Source organism: Phyllostomus discolor, chromosome 9 (assembly GCF_004126475.2).
Source record: "Phyllostomus discolor isolate MPI-MPIP mPhyDis1 chromosome 9, mPhyDis1.pri.v3, whole genome shotgun sequence".
Taxonomy (NCBI): Eukaryota; Metazoa; Chordata; class Mammalia; order Chiroptera; family Phyllostomidae; genus Phyllostomus; species Phyllostomus discolor.
Window position 1 is genome coordinate 50,040,411 of NC_040911.2, and position 22,444 is coordinate 50,062,854.

The 22,444-nt window shown below is 36.2% G+C and overlaps 1 protein-coding gene across 1 annotated transcript in view; it reads right to left on the reverse strand.

The window, feature by feature from the left end:
• PIEZO2 (piezo type mechanosensitive ion channel component 2) overlaps window positions 1-22,444 on the reverse strand; it is a 427,386-nt gene that overhangs the window by 80,138 nt on the left and 324,804 nt on the right. The window contains 9 exon segments of the mRNA XM_036009325.1: window positions 364-523; window positions 1,596-1,692; window positions 4,060-4,303; window positions 16,955-17,120; window positions 18,258-18,359; window positions 18,468-18,672; window positions 19,288-19,488; window positions 20,960-21,085; window positions 21,377-21,553. Coding sequence (XP_035865218.1) covers window positions 364-523; window positions 1,596-1,692; window positions 4,060-4,303; window positions 16,955-17,120; window positions 18,258-18,359; window positions 18,468-18,672; window positions 19,288-19,488; window positions 20,960-21,085; window positions 21,377-21,553 — 1,478 coding nt within the window.

Consider the following 22,444-nt stretch of genomic DNA (forward strand, 5'->3'; position numbering starts at 1 on the left):
TAGGAAGTATAAGAATTTTCAGTTCATTATCGCCTTGGGAAGTGATGGAAGTGTAGCCTTCCATCACTGCCCCTGAAGTCAAATATCTTGCAGTCACTATCTCCAACCCTTTACTTTCAACCTCAGCTCACTGGTGTTTGGCTCTGATTATCACCTGTCAAGTTCACTGATTTCACCGTTCAGTTGGCTGGTGACTGTGAAATGGGTACAGCAGGAAAGGGAATCCACACCTAGCTATTCACACCCCCAACACAATGGCATTCCTTTTAATACCTAGTCCTCTTCACAGACTTTCCCCCTAAACTTACAAGACCAGAGGCGACAACTGGAAGTGAGTGGGGTCTAAGAAGAAGCCTACCCTACCTTGATGCCAGGATCTGTGAAGCTTTTATATCCGCCACAACATGTAGGAAATAGTAACTCATAAAAACTCTTCTCTGCAGCAGAAGAAAGGCAAAACATATGCTGTCCCAAATAATTCCTGCTTCACCACTGGGTAGTTTACATGAGGAATCATCCTCAGCTGAAGCAAAAAATAAAAAATAATAATTAAAATTAACATCCATTTTCACTGTTGTTTTATACCTGTGGTGTGATCAGTCTTGGGAAATCACACAGGCATGAAAGCAACATTCTGATCCATCAACTCACTTATGAGTTGATTTATTAACAGGCAAGGCTATACTCTTCAAATTCAATTATGAACATTAATCCGTAAGGCTGACCACAGAGTGAACTACTGGCAATATAAGGAAGAAGAGAGGCTCTTTGCCAAGGAGGCCTCCTATGTAAACCTGTCTTTTAGAGAAAAAGGGACCCTCACCCCCATATTCCAACAAAGGCCATAAAAATAATGTCTGTATGTGTCAATGCCAGAGGCAATGCTCTGGAATGGGCTCTGCCCAGAGGAAGGCAGATCTATTAGAAGAAGGGGTCTCAATAACACAACTAACCCTAAATCAAAACATAGGCCAGTGACTATTCATCTTTAGGAAAGTATAGCCTAGATTGTCAGCCACAGTGGGGAGTATCATATTCCAATTGCCCCTGATCTGGGCACCATGAAGGACCATGTGTAATGTTGCTCTGGGATCTGATACAAGAGGCAGAAAAATGGAAATGGGACTTCTGCCTCTGTCCTGGTGGGAGTGTAACTCCAGAAATTTTGCAGCTTTTCCCATTTGTTTTCTGAGTTTGGAGTTCTCTGAGCTTTCTGAGGAGAGAAGAGCCTAGAAGTCAGAATAACGTTGATGACTCAAGAGTCTAAATGCAATGACCACAAGTTTGAATGTACTTTTCTAAACCTTCCTAACCATAATGCAAAAAGGTTCAGGAGGTTACTACAGGCCACACCCAACTCCAAACCTGCCAGGATTTGGGATGTTTGTAGATTATAATCCAAGGTGGCGAGAGTAGGAGCACTTCCCATTATGGGTAATACATTCAAAATGCAAGGCAATTCTAGAGCCTTTACGTAGATCAAACTGAACTCTTATTTCTTTTATTTACATGTTTTGGCCCAACTTTTAAAGTAGAAAAATACAGTTGTCTTTCCTTGTTGTTCTTCCACTCCCAAATATGCTTTTCATACTTACGCATTTTATAGCCTTTGACTGTGCAGGCCAGGCTGAAAGCTTGGATCAACCAGCAACTATTTTTAACCAGTTTTTCAATGTATCCACATGCTCCTATCTGAAAAATAAATAGGTAAGGCAAATTCTGAAACTTTACATCCAGAAAAACAGCTTGATGTCTTGCAATCCCGACACGTGCAAGATTTCACAAAGTCTCAGTGCCAATGATTATGGACAGTACTGATAGTACCTAAAAATACAGTCCCCATGGAGTAGTGCTTCAGGAACACTATCATTTCATGAGAAAATTAAGCCCAGTGAATAAAGGAAGAGTCTTTAGTGTGATGTTTTCTGCACTTGGGAGCGCCTCTCTTTTCAAAGAGGAAATATTAGATTATCATAGAAATAAACTGAACTCTGTGATAATAAATGGGTAATCACTGAACCCCAGGAGTTGAATTTTGGATTTTCTGGCAGAGCATACATATTAAACCTTTGCTATTTGCCAGGACATCATCACAAACATAATCTATATGATATATAGTTCTTAGAATAGGAGCAGAGTATGTGTTTTGAGGATTTTTTTTTTGCCAGTTCTCTGGATAAAAAATTCTTTTGGGTTGATTTGCTTGTGATTGTCTCATAACAATGCTTTCTTGTCATATGTTAAAGTCACATTATGATGGGGGAAAAGTTTAAATAAACATTAATCATTGCAAGCCAACACATAAGGGTAATGGCTGAATTATGTATATTTCCTGGGAAATGAGATTAGAGAATATAATTAGGATTTGCTCCTAAATGAGCAGTTACCCAGCATTAGTATCTAACAGAACATGCTTTCTGATATCATATTTTAGTCCTATGCAGCCATGTTTTTGTTCAGTTTCCCTAAATTGGGATTATTCTCCCCGCTTTGTCTCCCTGGACACACTTCAATCTGTCTTTCAAATCTCTGATGGTTTTAAATGGCATCACAACCAATAAGTTTGTTCCCAACTTATTTAAGCAATGTATTAGGTACCCTTTTTTGGTTTTATTTTTCTGAATAGTTGTGATAATTAACATCAAAAGATCATATAATTATAAGTAGGTTGATCTTCTTTTTCTAAAATGTGAGTTTCTTGAGGGTAAAATTTGAGTACTATTTAGTTTTAGCTCTTTAAGGTATAAAACAACACCTAGCAAAAAACAGTGGAATAGAGGTTTACAGAATAAATGAATGCATGAATTTTGTAAACACACGTATTCCAGGAATGGTTGTAGGGATCAGCTTTTAGTAATGGATCCTTAACCATTAGACTGGCTTTAGAATGAAATGGTGTTTGTTTTCCTATCTCATATCCTCTCCTATAACTCCCAATGTTACCCAAAATGTAAATAAATATTGGTGAGCTAAAACTGATAAATAAAAGTCACTTTTATTATCAATGAGAAATTAACATTTTAATGGACTGTAGACAAAATAAATTATTCAAATATTCATGGTACCGCAGACTTGACTTTCCAAGACCTCTAAACACAACAAAGGATGTGCCTCCCCCACCCCTCCCAAAAATCAAATGCTTTTACAGTTAAATTACCTGCCTAGTGAACTCATCTTTAAGTAGTTAGAAAGGGGAGAAGCAGGAAGTCATTACATCATTGTTTCTCTAATGCATTATCAGGTATAACTTGGGAGTAGTAGACACTAGAATTAACTTTAAGTTAGGGCCAACTTGAGATGTATTAACTCCTTCAGTTCTTGAAATATTATTGTTTAATATCCCAAAACGACAAATAACTGGTGTCCTGTGGCCCAAAATATTTTATGTGACTCTGAGAAAGGGAGCAGTGTGAGTTACCTACCAGGTCAGTGGAAAAGCTATGCTCTGGAACATAGAATTTTAAAAAGCAGAACAGACAAACTTTGTAGAAGAAAGAAGTGGGTTGTGCCTCAACTCTCTGTTCTCTTAGTTGGGCTCTGCTTACAATGCCTTACCTCTGTGTTTACCCACATTTTATGTGTACATAAAACATTCATGCTTTCAATAGTTTATTCTATCTCATTCCCCACCCCAAACAGCGTTATAGAGTACCGTGCTCATTTTTTAAAATATTTCTATAATTCTTTCTAGATAAGAGTTCTTTTAGCCAACATGACATGACTTTAAAGGGCCATTTTGTACTATAGTAAGAGTGATGATAAATTATTTCTCAGAAGAGATGGGATTTTAGTTAATAAAATATGTTTTAGAGTTTATTTCTATGAATACATATCCTTTCATCTTGTGACCTCAAGATGGTGGAAATAAGCAAAAAGGATTCTGCTTAATATTGCAAAACAGGAAGTAATTAATGGTCATTTGAATTCTGACTTTGCAACTTCTCATTTGGGGCTTTTAAGAGAGCAGTGTGATGGATGATAGGTTTTTAATAACCACTGAATAGACTGTTTACTCTTACACTGAAAACACAAATGTGTTACATGGTGAAAACCACTTACTGACAGTATGTTTTTCATCGTAATGACAAAAACGTTGTATGCAATCAGCCAGTCCCAATAATGCAGAATGCTCTTGATTGGTTTCAATAGCAAATCACCCCCAAAGAGCAAGAAATAAAAACAGGCCACCAAGTAACCCATGCAAAAGATGCTGATTCTTGTTGTCCCAGTGATGAAGATGATTGTGAGGACGAACCAGAAGAGGTAGCTGAAGATAATCACTTTGGACATGTCTAAATATGATCTGAAAAACAAAACAAAACCATCCAAAGACAATAACAAACATGAAGAATAAGTTAAGTTGGGAGATTCTACTTTAATTATGGAAAAAGTCATAGTATTCATTTGACTCCACTTTGCAAATAATACTATAAGCTCTATATTCATCTTTTATTTGACACTGCCTGGTCTACAGAAAATCCTCACTAAAATAGTAATGGATGAATAGGTTAAGTTGTGAAAACACTGTGTGCATGTTTATCATCAACTGATTTGGGCCAAATTTCCCTCAAACAGCAACATTTTCTGCCCACTACCTGAGAACTCAAAATTCCTATCTTTCTATAGGAGGCTTGAGTAATCATATGGTAAAAAATTTCTAAGATACAGATGCCTCCAACAGCAAGAGAACAGTGGGAATATAAACTGGTACAGTCACTATGAAAAGCAATATAGAGGTTACTCAAAAAATTAAGAATAGAATTACCATATGACCCATCAACCACTCTTCAAGTTATCTACCCAAAAACTTGAAAACATTTATTCACAAAGATATTTGTACCCCTATGTTCATTGCAGCATTATTCATGGTGGCCAAGCCATGGAGACAACGAAAGTGTCTTCTGATAGATGATTGGATAAAGAAGATGTGGTACACAGATATACAATGAAATATTACTTAGTCACAAGCAAAGGAACAGGAACAGAGGACTCATGGGCATGGACATTGGGGGGCATTGACTGTGGGAGAGGGATGGGGTAAGGGTGAGCAATGGGAAAAGGGGTGGGACAACTGTAACTGAACAACAATAAATTAAAAAAGAAAAGATGAAATACTGTCATTTGTGACAACATGGATGGACCTTGAGAATAAGCAAATAAGTCAGTAAAAGCTAAGAACCATATGAAATCACTCATATGTGGGACATAAAACTGAAAGCAACAAATGAATAAATAAGAAAAACAAGCAAACAAAAACTTGTAGACACAAACAACAGTATGGTGGTTACTAGAGGGAATGGGGTGGGGGAAAAGTAAAGGGTGAAGGGGAAATAAATATATGATAACAGAAGATGATTTCATTTTGGGTGGTGGGCCCACAATACAATATACAGGTAATGTATCACAGAAATGTACACTTGAAACCTCTATAATCTTATTAACCAATGTTACCCAATAAATTTAATTTAAAAACAAACCCCCCAAAAAGAATGTGTTTCTTTCAATGCTAAAGAGTTCATTACTACTAAACCAGTTTAAATGAAATGTCAAATAACTTCTTTAAAAAGAAGGGAGAAAAGAACATAAATATAAATAAAATGGCAATACCTATATACATATCAATAACCACTTTAAATGTAAATTAATTAATGTGTCAATCAAAAGATATACAGTAGCTTACTAAATAAGAAAACAAAACCCATCAATATATATGCTGTCTTTGAGACCCATTTCCGATTGAAAGACGCATACAGACTGAAAAGATATGGATGAAAAAAGATATAAATGGAAATAAAAAATTTATATAACAAAGACTATAATAAGAAACAAAAAAGACACTATATAATGATAAATGGGTCAATCTAACAAGAGGATATAATCCTTATAAAGATTTATGCACCCAACATTGTAGCATCAAAATAAATAAAGCAAATATTGATGGACATCAAGGTAGATATCAACAGTAATACAGCCATAGTAAGAGACTCTAATACCCCATTGATTAATACATCTTCCATATAAAAAAAAAATCAACAAGAAAACTGACCTTAAATGACACATCAGACCAAATAAATTTAATTTATATTTTTAGAGCATTTTACTGCAAAGCAGCAGAATACACATTCTTTTCAAGTGCACATGGAACACTTTCCAGAATAGACTACGTGTTAGGCCACAAAACAAATCTCAGTAAATTTAAAAAGACTAAAATCATATCAAACATCTTCTTTGTCCACAATGGCATGAGACAAGAAGTCAATAAGAAGAAGAAAATGGAAAAATACAGAAGCACATGGAGGCTAAATAACATGTTACTAAAGAGTGGATAGGTTACAATGCAAACACGGAAAAAATCAGAAGATACCTGAGAGAAATAAAAGAGAAAACATAACAAACCAGAATCTATGGGACACAGGAAAAGCAATTTTTTTTTAAAGATTTTATTTATTTATTTTTAGGGAGGGAAGGGAGGGAGATAGAGTTAGAGAGAGAGATAGATAGATAGAGAGAGAGAAACATCAATGTGCGGTTGCTGGGGGTTATGGCCTGCAACCCAGGAATGTACCCTGGCTGGGAATCGAACCTGGGACACTTTGGTTCCCAGCCCGCGCTCAATCCACTGAGCTATGCCAGCCAGGGCTAGGAAAAGCAATTTTTAGAGAGAAATTCATAGCAGTATAGGCTTACTTCAAGAAATAAAAAAAAAAACCCTCAACTAAGCAACCTAATCTTATATGTAAAGGAAGTAGAAAATGAACAACAAACAAATCCCTAAGGGAGTAAAAGAAAGGAAATAATAAAGATCAGAGTGGAAGTAAACAAAATAGTCTTGAAAGAACAATACAGGGAATCAATAAAATCAAGAACTAGTTCTTTGAAAAAATAAACAAAATTGATAAACCCTTAGTCAGAGTCATCGAGAAAAAAAGAGACAGGACCCAAATGAATAAATCAGAAAGAAAGAGAAGTGATAACTGAAATCATAGAAATACAAAAGATTATAAGAAAATACTTCAAGAAAACTATATGCCAACAAATTGGACAACCTTGAAAAAATGGATAAATTCCTAGAAACATATAATCTTCTAAGACTGAATCAAGAAGAAACATAAAATCTGAACAGATTGATTATTATAAATAAAATTGAATCAGTAATCAAAAACTCCCAATAAATAAAAGTCTTGGACTGGATGGCTTCACAGATGAAATCTAACAAACATTCAAGAAGAACTGACACCTATCCTTGTCAAACTATTACAAAAAATTCAAGAGAAGGGAAGGCTCCCAGGCACATTTTTTCAAGGCCAGCATTATTCTGACTTTAAAATGAGAAAAATACATGACAAAGAAAGAAAATTATAAGCCAATACCCTTGATGAACATAGACACAAAAAATCTTCAACAAAGTATTAGCAAGTGGAATCCATCAGTACATTAAAAATATACACCATGATCAAGGAAGATTTAAGCCTGGAATGCAAGGTCGGTTCAATACCTGCAAATCAATTAAGATGATACACCATATAAACAAAAAATAAAACAGAAAATAACAATCATATGATCATATTAATAGATGTAGGAAAAGCATTTGACAAAATCCAGCATCCATTTATGATAAAGTGGGAATGAAGTAAACATTCCTCCACATAATAAAGGCTATATGCGACAAACCCACAGACAACATCATATTCAATGGGGGAAATCCAAAAGCATTTTCCTTAAGATCAGGACAGATAAGGGTGTCCACTGACAACACTTTTATCCAACATAGTATTAGATGTTCCAGCCACAGAAATCAGACAAGAAAAAGAAATACAAGGAATCCAAATTGGAAAGGAAGAAGTAAAACTGTCATTTGGAAGTGACATGATATAGTATATAGACAACCATAAAGATTCCACAAAAAAAAAAAAAAAATACTAGAACTGACACATGAATTCAGTAGTAGGAGGATACAAAATTAATATTCAGAAATTGGTTGCATTTTCATTCACCAATAATAAACTATCAGAAGGAGAAGTTTTAAAAAAATGTATTTATATTTACATCAAAAAATGAAATGCCTAGGAATAAATTTAACCCAGGAGGTAAAATACCTGTTCTAGGAAAATTACAAGACATTGATGAAAGAAATTGAAGAAGATACAAATATGAAGACAGAGAGTCAAAGCAGGATAACATAATATGGAGAAACAAACAAAAAGAGCTACCTAAAATGGGGAGAAAAAGGAACAACCCCCAATCAAAAAGAAAGGGAAAATCCCCAGAAAAAGTGCTAAATGAAATTGAGGTAAGCAATTTATCAGACATAGAGTTAAAAGTAATGGTTATGAGGATGCTAAAGGCACTCAATAAGAACTACAGGGAACTTTATGGGAGCTACAAGGAGCTTAGTGGGAACTACATCAACATGATAAAAGACAGAGACTATGAATAAGAATAAGGAGGAAATGAAGAATACAATGTCTGAAATGAAGAGTACACTTGAAGGAATTAAAAGCAGGCTAGATGAAGCAGAAGATCAAATAAGTTGGAAGGCAAAGTAGAAGAGAACACCCAGTAGAGCAACAAAATGAAAAATGACTAAAAAAGAATGGAATAATTTAAGGAAACTGTAGGACAATGTGAAATATAACAATGTTCTTATCATAGGGATACCAGAAAGAGAGGAAAAGGAACAAGGGATAAACAATATGTTTGAAAAAGTAATGAAAGAAAATTTCCCTAACCTAGTGAGGGAAAAAGCCATGAAAATTCAGAAAACATAGAAGGCCCCAATCAAGAGGAACCCAGAGATGCCCACTCCAAGATACATCATAATTAAAATGGCAAAATTTAAAGACAAAGAGAGGATCTTACAGGCAGCAAGGGAGAAACAGCTAGTGACATACAAGGGAGCTCCAATAATTCTATTAGCTGATTTCTCAATAGAAACAGAATACAAGTCAGAAGGAATCCCATGAAATATTCTGAGTAATGAAAAACAAAGACCTGTAACCAAGAGGACTCTACCCAGCAAGGCTCTCATTTAACCTGAAAGGTGAAAGGAGTTTCTCAGAAAAAAAAGGGGTAAAAGAGTACATCTCCACCAAACCAACACTGCAAGAGATGGTAAAGGGATGGCTTAAACACAAACCTCATATAAGCTACCTGTAAGAGATCCACCTCAGAACAAAAGGTCTACACAGGCTGAAAGTGAAGGAAGAAATGGAAAAAAGATTCCATGCATATGGACATGAAATAAAAGCTGGAGTAGCAATACTTATATCAGACAAAATAGACATCAAAACAAAGGCCATAACAAGAGACAAAGAAGATCACCATATAATACTTAATGGAGTTGCCCAACAAGAGAATATAACCCTTGTAAACACATTTACACACAACATAGGAGTACCTAAATATATAAGACTTTATTGAAGGACTTTAAGAAGGAGGCCCATAGCAATACAGTCATCATAGGGGATTTTAACACCCCACTATCAACAATGGATAGATTGTCCAAACAAAAAACCAACAAGGACATTATGGCACTGAATGATACTCTAGATCAAATGGACTTAGTTGATATTTATAGAGCATTTCACCCCAAAGAAGCAAAATATACATTCCTTATAAATGCACATGGATCATTTTCAAAGATATGTCACATAGTAGGACACCAAAAAAAGTCTCACAAAGTCAAGAAAACTGAAATTGTATCAAGTATTTTCTTGGATTACAATGGCTTGAAAGTAGAAACCAACCTTAAGCAAAAAAACCTCAAAAGCATTCAAATACATGGAGACTGAATAACAACAGGTTATTACATAATGAATGGCTTAACAATGAAATAAAGGAAGAAATCAAAAAGTACCTGGAGACAAATGAAAATGAAGACGTAATAACCCAAAACCTATGGGACAAAGCAAAGGCAATCCTGACAGGACAGTTTATAGCAATACAAGCTTACCTAAAGAACACAGAAAAATCCTAACTAAACGATCTAACCCTACATCTACAAGAACTAGAGGAACAAAACCAAAGAAAGACAGAGTGAATAGAAGGAAGGAAATAATCAAGATTAGAGCAGAATTACATGATATAGAGACTAAAAGAACAATTTAAAGGATCATTAAATCCAGGAGCTGGTTCTTTGAAAAGATAAACAAAATCGACAAACCTTTAATCAGACTCATCAAGAAAAAAAGAGAGAAGACCCCAATAAACAAAATCATAAATGAAAGAGGAGAAGTAAAAACTGATATCACACAAATGCAAAGTATTATAAGATATAACTATGAACAACTGTATGCCAAGATTGGACCACCTGGGAGAAATGGAGAACTTTCTACATTCAGTCTTCCAAAACTAAAACAAGAAGAGGCAGACAGCCAGAGTACACTGAAACAGCTAGCAAAATCAAAGCAGTAATAAAAAATTCCAGGCCCACAATAGCCTGGGACCTGATGGCTTCATAAGCAAATTTTATCAAACATTCAGGGAAGACCTAACTCCAATCTTTCTGAAACTATTCTAAAAAATTCAAGAAGAGGGAAGACTCCCAAACTCTTTTTACAAGGTCAGTATTATCCAAATTCCAAAACCAGGTAAAGACACAATAAGAAAGAAAATTATAGGCCAATATCTCTGATTAATGTAGATTCCAAAATCCTCAACAAAATAGGCAATCCAGATCCAGCAATACATTAAGAAGATCATACACCATGATCAAGTAGGATTGATCCAAGGGATGCTGGGATGGTACAATATTTGCAAATCAGTAAATGTAATAAAGGACATAAAATGAAGGACAAAAATCACATGATCATATCAATAAATGCTGAAAAAGCATTTTATAAAATCTAGCACCAATTTATCATAAAATCAGTCAGCAAAGTGGGAATAGAGGAGCATATATCAAAACAATAAATACCATATATGAGAAATCTACCACCAACATCATACTCAGTTGGCAAAAACTAGAAGCTTTTCCCTTAAGATCAGGAACCAGACAAGGATGTTTGCTTTCACCACTCTTATTCAATATAGTACTGGAAATTCTAGACATAGCAATCAGACAAGAAAAATAAATAAAAGGCATCCAAATTTAAAAAGAGGAAGTAAAGCTGTCACCATTCACCAATGACATGATAGTATACATAGAAAACCCTATAGTCTCCACCAAAAAGCTACTCAACCTCATAAGTGAATTTGGCAAAATAGGATACAAAATCAATATTCAAAAATCAATGGCAATTTTGTGCACCAACAATGAACTATCATTAAGAGAAACTAGGAGAAAATCCTATTTACTATAGCAACAAGAAAAATAATGTACCTAGGAATAAATTTAATCAAGGAGGTAGAAGACCTGTACTCAGAAAACTACAGAACACTGAAGAAATTGAGAAAGACACAAATAAATGAAAGCACATACCATGTTCATGGATTGGAATAATCAGTATCATTAAAATGTGTATACTAACCAAAGCAATCTGTAGATTCAATGCAATTTCTATTAAAATACCAATGGCATATTTCACTGACCTAAAACAAATACTCCAAAACTTATATGGAACTAAAAAAGACCCCAAATAGCCTCAGCAATCTTGAGAAAGAACAAAGTGAGAAGGATCACAATACCTGATATCAAACTACACTACAAGGCCATTGTAATCAAAACAGCCTGGTACATGGCATAAGAATAGACATGTAGATAAGTGGAACAGAATAGAGAGCCCAGAAATAAACCCATGTCTTTCTGGTTAGTTAATATTTGACAAAGTGGGCATGAGCATAAAATGGAGTAAAAACAGTCTCTTCTGTAAATGGTGTTGTTGGGAGAACTGGACTGGTACATATAAAAAAGAAAAAAAAGAAAGAAACTAGACCACCAACTTACACCATACACCACAATAAACTCAAAATGGATAAAAAAATTAAATATAAATCATACTATAAAAGTCCTAGTGGAAAACATAAGCAGTAAAATTTAAGATACCTACATAGCAATATTTTTCCTGACATATCTCTTAGGGCAAGGGAAATAAAGAAAAATAAATAAACAAACAAATAAACAAATAAACAAACAAACTAATTAATGAATTAATTAAAAAATAGGACTACATCAAAATAAAAAGCTTCTCCGTGGCTAAAAATCTATCATCAAAATGAAAAGGGAACCAACTATATGGGAGGACATTTACCAATAGTGCATTGGACAAAGGTTTAATCTCCAAAATATATTTTTAAAAAAACTCATATGACTCAACACCAGGAAGACAAACAATCCAATTAAAAAATGGGCAAAGGACCTGAATAGACATTTCTCCAAGGAGGACATACAGGTGGCTTATAGACATGAAAAAATGCTCAACATCACTAGCCATCAGCAAGATGCAAATTAAACCCACAATGAGATGTCATCTCACACATGTTAGATGGCTATTACTAATAAATCAACAAACAACAGTTACTGGTGAGGATGTAGAGAAAAGGTGGGAATACAGATTGGTGCAGCCACTGTGGAAAACAGTATGGAATTCCCTCAAAAAATTAAAAATGGAACTGCCTTTTGACCCAGTGATTCCACTGCTGAAAATATACCCTAAGAATCCCAAAATATCAATTCTAAAGAACATATGCACCTCTATGTTCATAGCAGTGCTATTTACAACAACCAAGTGCTGGAAATAACCTAGGTGCCCATCAGTAAATTAGTGGATTAAAAAACTGTGGTACATTTACACAATGGAATACCATGCAGCAGAAAGAAAGGAGCTCCTACCCTTCGTAACAGCATGGATGAAACTGGAGAGCATTATGCTGAGTGAAATAAGGTAGGTGGTAAAAGACAAATACCATATGATCTCACCTGTAAGTGAAAACTAATCAACAAAACAACAAGAAAGCAAAATATAAGGAACAATGTTCAACAAGGAACATTGAAATAAAGAACAAACTGACAGTAACTGGGGCAGGGTGAGGGATAGATAATGGGGGAATATAGGGGAAGGTCCATCAGGGAACATATATAAAGGACATATGGACAAAGCCAAAGGGGGATAGGTTCAAGGGTGGGAGGCAAAGATGGGTGGGGTGGGTGAGTGGTGGGGTGAAAATGGAGACAACTGTACTTGAACAACAATAAGAAAAGAAAAAAGAAAAAAAAGAATACATTACCAAAAAAAATTTTTAAATGGCGGTACCTTTACACAATGAAATACTACACAGCAGAAAGAAAGGAGGAATTTCTATTATTTGCAACAACTTGACTGGCACTAGAGACTATTATGGTATGTGAAATAAACCAGTCAGAAGACCAATACCATATGATCTCACATAGAAGAGGAATCTAATGAACAAAATAAACTAATGAGCAAAATACAACCAGAAGCATGGAATCATGGAACAGACCGATAGCTTCCAGAGATGAGGGGAGGGGGATAATGATAGAAAGAAGTTCAAAAGACTAGTCAAAGAACATGTATGAGTGAGCCATGGACATGGACAATGGTGTGGAGATTGACTATGCAAGTGGGGTGGGGGTGGGTGGAGGAAGGCAAAGGGGGAAAATTGGGACAACTGTAATAGAATAACAATAATAAAAAAAGAAGATATAAATAAATGAAATCATATACTGTGCTCACTGATAAAAATAATTAACACCACTACCATGTCCATATTATCCAAAGCTATCTATATATTCAATGCAATCCTTATCATAATACCCATGGCATTTTTACATAGCACTAGGACAAATAATCCAATAGTTTACATGGAACCACAGAATACCCCAAATAGCCACATCAATCACAAGAAAGAGGAACAAATTTGAAGGTATCATACTATCTTATATCAAACTATACTATCAAACTATAGTAATCGAAACAACATGGTACTGGCATAAAAACAGACACATAGATCAATGGAAGAAAATAGAGAGACCAGAAATAAACCCACATTTACATGGTAAATTAATCTATAACAAAGGAGGCAAGAACAAATAATTGGGTGAAGAACGTCTGTTCAATAAATAGTGTTGTTAAAACTGGACAAATATGTGCAAAAAATAAAACTAGACCACCCTCTTATATCATATACAAGAATAAACTCAAAATAAGGACTTACATGTAAAACAAGAAACTATAAAGCTTCCATAAGAATGTATAAGCAGTAAGTAAACTCTGACATTGCTCTTAGTAACATGTTTTTATATATCTTTTCAGGCAAGGAAAACAAAGGAAAAAAATACAAACAGGACAACATAGAAATGAAAAGTTTTTTGCACAACAAAAAAAACCATCATCAGAACTAAAATAAACCTACTAAATGGGTGTAGATATTTGCTAATGATACATTTGATAATGGGTTAATACCCAAAGTTTATAAAGAACTCATAGAACTCAACACCAAAATTGCAAATATTCCAATTTAAAAATGGGCAGAAGACCTGAATAGACATTTCTCCAGAGAGGACATACACATGTCTATAAGACATATGAAAAGATGCTCAATGTCACTAATCATCAGAGAAATGCAAATTAAAACCAAAATGAGATATCTTTTCAGAACTGTCAGAATGGCTCTCAGTAAATCAACAAATAAGTATTGGTAAGGGTATGAAAAATAGAGAATCCTCATGCATTGTTGGTGGGATTGCAAATTGGTGTAGCCACTATGGAAAACAGTGTAGATGTTCCTCAAAATATCAAAAATAGAGCTATCTTATGACCCAGCAATTCCACTTCTAGGAATATAGCCAAAGAAATCCGAAACACTAATATGAAAATATATATGTACCCCTATGTTCACTGCAGCATTATTTACAATAGATAAGATATGAAAACAACACATGTGCCCATCAATAGATGATTGAATAAAGGAGGTTTGGCACTCAGAACAATGGAATACTATTTGGCTATACAAAAGAATGAAATCTTACCATTTGAACTCAGAGGGTATTATACTAAATGAAAAGTCAGACAGAGAAAGACAAATATTATATAATTTCACTTATATGTGGAATATAAAGAACAAGATAAATAGGCAAACAAAACAGAAACAAACTCATAGAGATAACAAACTGAGGGTTGCCAGATGGGAGGTGGTTATGAGGATAGGTGAGAAAGGTGAAGGGAGTAAGAAGTACAATTTGGTAGTTACAAAATAGAGAAATGTAAAGTATAGCATAGGGAATATAGTCAATGGGGGAGGACGGTGGGGGGAAATGGAGACAACTGTACTTGAATAACAATAAAAAATAAAAATAATAAAAAACATTGTAATAACTGTGTTTTGTGCCAGGTAGGTAGTAGAATGATCAGGTCAATCAATTCCTAAATTAAATAATTATCTAACCACTATGCTATACACCTGAAACTAATATAAAATAAAAAATTTAAAAAGAATATTTTTTATGATGAACTAGAAATAAATAGATTTAAATAATTCCATGTTACACACAAAGGTTTTACTAGAGATTAAAAGGCTCTCCTTGCAGCTGAGACAGAGTCGAGGCTGACAAAGTAGACACAGCCAGCCACTGGCACTTGTATGCTTTCCAATACTCTGTCCCTGCTTGTCCCTGAGTTGAGTCAAGATTCCCTTTTCGGGAGCCATCCTTCTCCTCTGACCTTCTTGTGAGAAGGTGAAGCAGCATTCAGGTCTCAGTTATCTTGCACTAAATTGTTGCTGGGAGTTACCCTAGTGCACTTATGACACCTGACAGAAGTAACCCCTACAAGCCTCACTCTATCTATGTTTGTGTAATTAGAGCTTCTTTGTTTTAGAGCTTTTGCTGTGGTTGTTTCCTTTCCCAGGTTTGGGGAGAAGCACAGAAAAGTCAATTATGGGTTATTTCTTTGATTAATAAGTTGCTATTTTGTAGGTGTTAACAAGTAATCTCTTGATAAACATGAACCATACTTCACCTACATTATTAAGAGTGAATTGTGCTTTAAAGCTACATTGTCAGATAAGGGAAATTTGGAACTTTACTCTTTTTAAAGTACAATATTTAACACTTACATGTTTTCATAATTTTTTGTCTAAAATATATTACATCCTTTCTTGACTTCATACCCTAAGAAGAGTAGATAAAATAGTATGTCTCATCTTCCCAGGATCATCACAGGTAGAGTTAATGATTCAGTCCAGACTTAGTATTGGAATGCATATAGGACTTTCTGATGTGTGTGTGGAGGGGTATGTGAAGGGGACATAAAAAATTACACCAATTTGTCAGACTCCTACAGTGATGGTTGAGTTGAATCTGAAAGGCTTTACAGGGTGAAGGAGGTGTTGGAGAGGCAGATGGGTGTGTCACCCATTGCATGGGTGTCAAGTGACAAAAACTATGAGGACTTGGGAACTCAGGAAATGCAAAAGGAATACACAGTGAGAGATTTAGTTCGGTTTAAACACAAACTCTGTGGAAGAGACAATCAGGCTGCCAAGATCTGCTGTCACCAGACTGAGGAGAGCAGATAAGGTGCTACAAAGGGAGCTGTGCACAGCCCTGGAGGAGAGAGAGCTCCAGGAGAACACCAGCACAGGGCATCTGGGGTGAGTGTCGTCCTGGTGCCTACTAAATACAGGGGATAAGGAGAGATAGGAGACCAGGACAAGGGACAGAGAATGAGAGATGACCAGAAGTGAGGAGAAAGGATCATGGCTACAGAGCCAGGAAGCAGTGTGATGGCTATATACCAGTTTATGCATGAATAAGAGGATAAAAACTGAGGCAAGAAAAGCGTGGTTAATGCTGACAAAAGCAGAAGTAGATCTACAATTCAGAGGCTCGGCTTCTAGACTACTGAACCACCCTGTTCTACATTTATTAGCTTCATGTGTACAATCACCAGTCACTTGGTGTCCCAAGAATGGCAGAGATAGAATTGGAAGTAGAGGTGTTTATTCTAAGTGAAAGGCATGCACTGAAGTGTCTTTGATATTGTGCAGCTGTCATTACCTGCAGTGAATGAAATCTGGTACAGGGTTATGTTGGCTGAAGGAGGCCGCATCAAGGTTCATGCAAATCTCGACATTGTCCCCTGCCATGATTCGCACTGCAGCCTTATTTTCATCCTCAAAAATCTGCCGTTGTAAGGAGGCACACAGAAGAAGCATGAAGTCATCTGGCAAGACAGAGGTAAGATAATTAAACCTGGGTTTATATATGTAGGAAACAGTCTTTCTCTTTAACTCCCAAGAGAATTGTGTTCCCAAAATTCTTCCTCGATTCCAATGTTGGGACCAAACCCCACCTTCCTTCCCATGGGGTAGCAAGAGGGACCACACACGTTCCATAGGCTCAAAATGGGAGATTCTCTGATTCTGTCTGCATGCTGGTAAGTGAAAGTATCAGGTATCAATTACTGGCCTTCAAGATTCTTTATTTGCATTTATCTCTCACCAAAGTTTTGAGGATTCTTTTTGAGCACTTTTCCCCATTTTTATCTTTTTACATGGGGTAGAAGCAGATATTTCTGATTTTCTTTATCCTCTCCAGTCCCTTTGCATTTGTACACACTGTACAGATGCACACACTGTAGTGAAGTCTTGGTGACAGCAAATGAAAATTGTGGACAGATTTGTGACAGTGAAGTCTGACAGAGCTGTCCTTGTGTCCAACGGCCCAGAACAGGCCCTCACTCCAGCTGGGCTGGCAGCCTCCAGCTCATGTTGTTTCATTGTTGTTATTTTTTTTTTAATTAAATACGAATGTGTTTGGGCAGAGAAGTCACTCTTTGATTTTTCACAGCACCCAGAACTCTCTGTTTTTGTAGGTGAGAGATGATAATCTTGACTTTTGGATTATTAGCTTGTTCTGGGAAACAGTTTGTGTCTGTGGCCCAGCTCAGGAGCATGGAGAATTTGAGTAGCACCTTCCTGGCTAACACAGTCTTACCTTCAGGTCTGGTCTGTCAATGGTGGCAGTCAGAAACAACTGCTTCACAAAATATAAGGCCTCCCTCTCCAGTCTACCTTCCAGAAGGGAGGTGTGCAGGAGTGTGTGTTGAGGGGCAGAGTGGGCATGTGTATTTGGAGGTGAAATTATGAAGGTGAATATGGTATTTCAACATTTATTAATTTTGCAAATGTAACGGGGCAAGTAGAAGACATTAACGACCTGTGATATTAATGCATTGAGACAAGCTTTTTACATAATTATAAAGTGCAGTGGAAGAAGCAAAAGCACTAATGCATAACACATGAAGATGGATTAGCAAACGTAAAACCAAACACTAGTGCCCCAAATATGCAACACTTACAGATAAGAAACACAGGGTTGGGTCGCACAATGAAGTCTGGGAAGTACAGCCACTTTATGATGTTGTCATTGAAGTTGGCACCCTTGAATCTCCATGGGTAATCTGCAAGGAGGGAGGTGGTGAGGATTAAAATCAATATGGTTCTTTGCTGCCCTGTGCCCACAGTGCACAATGTATAAGAGCAGCTGGCTCCTGGGGAGACACCCTCACCTCTGCAGGGAGCAGGGGGAATGCCGATGCAGATGAAGTACTGGAACGTGATGATGCATGCCAGGAAGCAGCAGTACTTTGGCCAGATCTCCGCAATGGCTTTCCTTCTGCGTCGATATAAGACAGCAATCAGCCAGAAGGCGTGAATCATGGCATAGAAGTCCATTCGCTGACCAATTACGTTAACTGACATTAGGAAACAGGTCTGTGTAAATATAAAAAGAGGCAAGAAATTGGGGTTTTAGGGAAAGGAAGTGGTGTCAGCTGTCAGCTTTTTGCAGGGGCAGAGACCTGCATTCCTGAGGCAGGTTTCTCTGCACATGATCACTAGGTCTTTTCTTTTTATGTAAAGACAAGAATACTGTATAAATTACTTGCCAAGGAAAAGACTGACTACATCACTATTAATGACAACCACTTCAAACTGTGAGGAGAACAAGTTATGATCTCTTCATGAAAATCTCAGACACTACCACAACCATTTCATGTCAAAACAGTTCATTTTGTCTAAGGTTACATTTTCAGAAGGCACAAAACAGAAAAAAAAAGGTATAACATTTTCTTTTTAAAATAAGTTAAAATGAGAAGTGATCCAGAGAGGCTGCGTTGACTGTTGCAAGAAGGGGGCCATTTGGCACTTGGTCTTGGAAATCTTTCAACCAGGCCAGGTAAACCCTTCAGCAGAATGTCCTCCTAGTGATCCCAAGCAGTAATTGTGACCTGGAGATACACAATGGAACTCCATGGCCCCACTGCCCAAAAGCAGCTATTGGGATTGTCACAGAAAATACAAAAAAAAAGCATCATCAAGGAAACTCACCTCCAGACCAAACTTGTAGAAGAAGTAATTTATGAAATATTTGGCACAATTAATAAGTCCATCATCTAGATGGAGTCTTGTAATGTCATGAAAGATGGTTTTAGATATAGGGGCTGTGAGGTTGTTTCGCCCTCGGTAATATTCCTGATGGCGGTAAACTGTAACCTCAAAGGCCAGAATGGCCAGCATCAGGAGATTATTCTACAAAGCAAGAAAACAAAGCTGTGTGAAGCCAAATGCTTTATGACTTGGTAATTTTAAGCAGTCCTCATAATAAATCATTTGATTCTATTCTTGATGTCTAATAGGTCAATGCTTCATAAAAATCCCACATCTATAAAATATAGTATTGAATTCAAGACTCATTTTCCTTTTTTTCTGGTAATAAGGTGGAGTTATCTCCATTATGCAAACCAGGCTAATTTACATGATAAGATCTAGAATCTTTAGACAAAAGTCTGTTCTTGGAAAAGTACACACTTGTACCAGGAAGCAGTGTCCAGTTACCTTGGGAGGGTGGTCCAAACTTATTGGCAACTAGAAGTGTAAAGCACTTCTACAGTGTTTTGCAAGGACATCCTGGGAAACAGATTAAGCTAGAGGAATAGGATAAGCATAGAGGGGAAATTTTTGAACATTCTGAAATCTGTTTAGAATGAGCATGCATGATTTAGATTAAGAAGCATGATGATAAAATAGTAAATAATAATAGTGATGATAATAATGCCAATAATAATATTTGTTAATATTTATGGAATTGTTAATATTTATGGAAACTTATGTGCCAGATACTATTCTAATCACTCTTTTAAAATATCAGTTTGTCTTTTCCATATAATAGCTCTTTATGGTAGATATAATTTGTACATTACATGTGAATATGATTGATATTATTTACAAACATTACAAGTGATATCTGTGCTATGTTTTGCTGTATGATATCTGCCACAGTCAAAAAAAAAATGGGATGCTTAGTACATTTAAAAATTCCAGGTTTTGAATATCAATGTTTTATTTTTAAGTGTCTTGTAACATAATAATATTAAGATTACTTATTATTTATCAAAGGAAAATGTGAAAAAAAACTGAAGTAAATTACTTTCATTATGTTTCTTACAATTGCTTGTGAGGTTCTTTTTCAAAGATAAGTCCTTTATTTGATTACCTCTAACTGTAACACATGCCATTTATTAAAAACTGTGGAGAAATAGAATTTGAAGAGCAAAATATTTTTGTAATGCTATACCTATGTCTCAGAAATAACCATTGCTGACCGTTTGGTATATTTTACTCATTTTTTTTCTTTGTATCTAAAAGAGGTAATACTATGTACAGTGTTCTAAAATTTGTTTTATTTTTTAAAAAACAACATTAATACATTTTGGACATCTTTTAATGTCTGACATTATCAATATCCCTTAATCTTTTAGTGGCTCTATAACGTTCCAGTAACTATATCTGTCATGCTTTATTTAATCAATCACAAACTACTCGATAAGTTTCTTTTAAGTGCAATAAAATACTGACTTTAATATTTAGTCATTTGTCTTAAAAGTGATTATAAATGCCACATAAGATGAGGTTACTATCAAGTGTAATATTAGGGGTTGCAAGAAAGGATTGTAAAAAATAACTGTGCAGAGGCACCAACTCAGCACAGTGAAGCCTTTACCCTCAGGTAGACGAGCAAAGGTAAAGACTTCCTCAGGCCAACCCACTCTGTTGGATCAATAGGAGCGTTGTAGAGTAGAGACTTGTTCAGCTGCTGGAGGGGTATATCAGTTTGATTTTCATTTGGCTGAAAAGAAGAGAAAATGGAGTAAAAAATGGCTCCACAGATTAGGAGAGTTCAAATTATTTTTCTTTGGTTTTGAGACTAAGAACAAGGGAAAGGGAGGGAAAGACCCATTTCAAAGGGGAAATCTCATCAGGACTAGAGACTTGAGCCCAGCACACTAGGCCAGATTTTATCCAACCTGCTGAGGTGACGTATAGGCCAGACACATGTGCTTGGGGATGTAGGTTCTCCGATATCTACTTCACTTCCCTAAAGTTTAGTCAAGAGGATTCCCGAATCTTTGAGTCTCACCAAGGAACAGTTAACAGAAAAATCTGTAGGCTTAATGGTTTGCAGCTGGTACAACATTTTGCAGACGATGATCACACATGTCCAGACAGTGCAGACACTTGAAGCCAGACGGCGTAGCTTGGCATATGGCAGAGCAAAAGCCCAAGAAATCAAAAATACATAGTTGAACAAAGACACCTGAAAACATAAATTTAGAAATGAGGACAAAAATATATAACATGGCATAACATCCACAAAACGAGGCAATGTGATTTATTCAGTTCTTCTCAGTTTAGCGGGGGTTGACCGAATTCTGAAAATGTGCAAGGTATCGCCCTAGATGCTAAGATATATGTCTTGCATGGCAGACATATATAACCAGATGATGTCCATATGATGCAGCAATAATAAACTATAGATGCAAACAGGATCCTGTGAGAATACCTACAAGGGGTGTTTGGCCCAATATGGAGCTTCAGGAAACATTTCCTGGAAAAGATAATGCTGAATTAAGACTTGAAGGATGCATAAAGTTAGGCCAGAAAAGGTGAGAAGTGTATTCAAGGTAAAGGATGTGTGAACAAAGGCAGGAAAGCATAAAGGAGCATGGTAGGTATAGGTAACCACAAACAACTGGGTGATCTAGAGTTGAAAGTGATGAACTGAAGCAGCAGTGAGACTGGAGATACAGCTGTGTGTGACATTGTGATGGACCCTTTTAAAACCATGTTATGGCATCTGAACCCCTTTGTGTAGAAAATAGTGAGCCACTGAAGGGTTCTATATGGGAAAACTTTAAGGCAAGACTAGCATTTTTTTAGATAAATGTAACTAAAGAAAAGGGGTGCATCAATGGAGGTTAGACCAGAGGGAAGAAGACCAGCTCACATGTACTGTAATAGCCCAGAAGAACAATGACAAAGGCCTAAACTTGGACAGTGGAGCAGAGTTAGTGAAGACTCATGCATTTGAGGTGCGAGATAAAAAGAGCTGGATTTGATGACAGATTGGCTTGGAGGTGGTGGTGGTGGGTAAGAGAGAAAGTATAAGGAGTGCCTCTTAGGTCTCTGGCTTAGGAGCCAGAGAGAA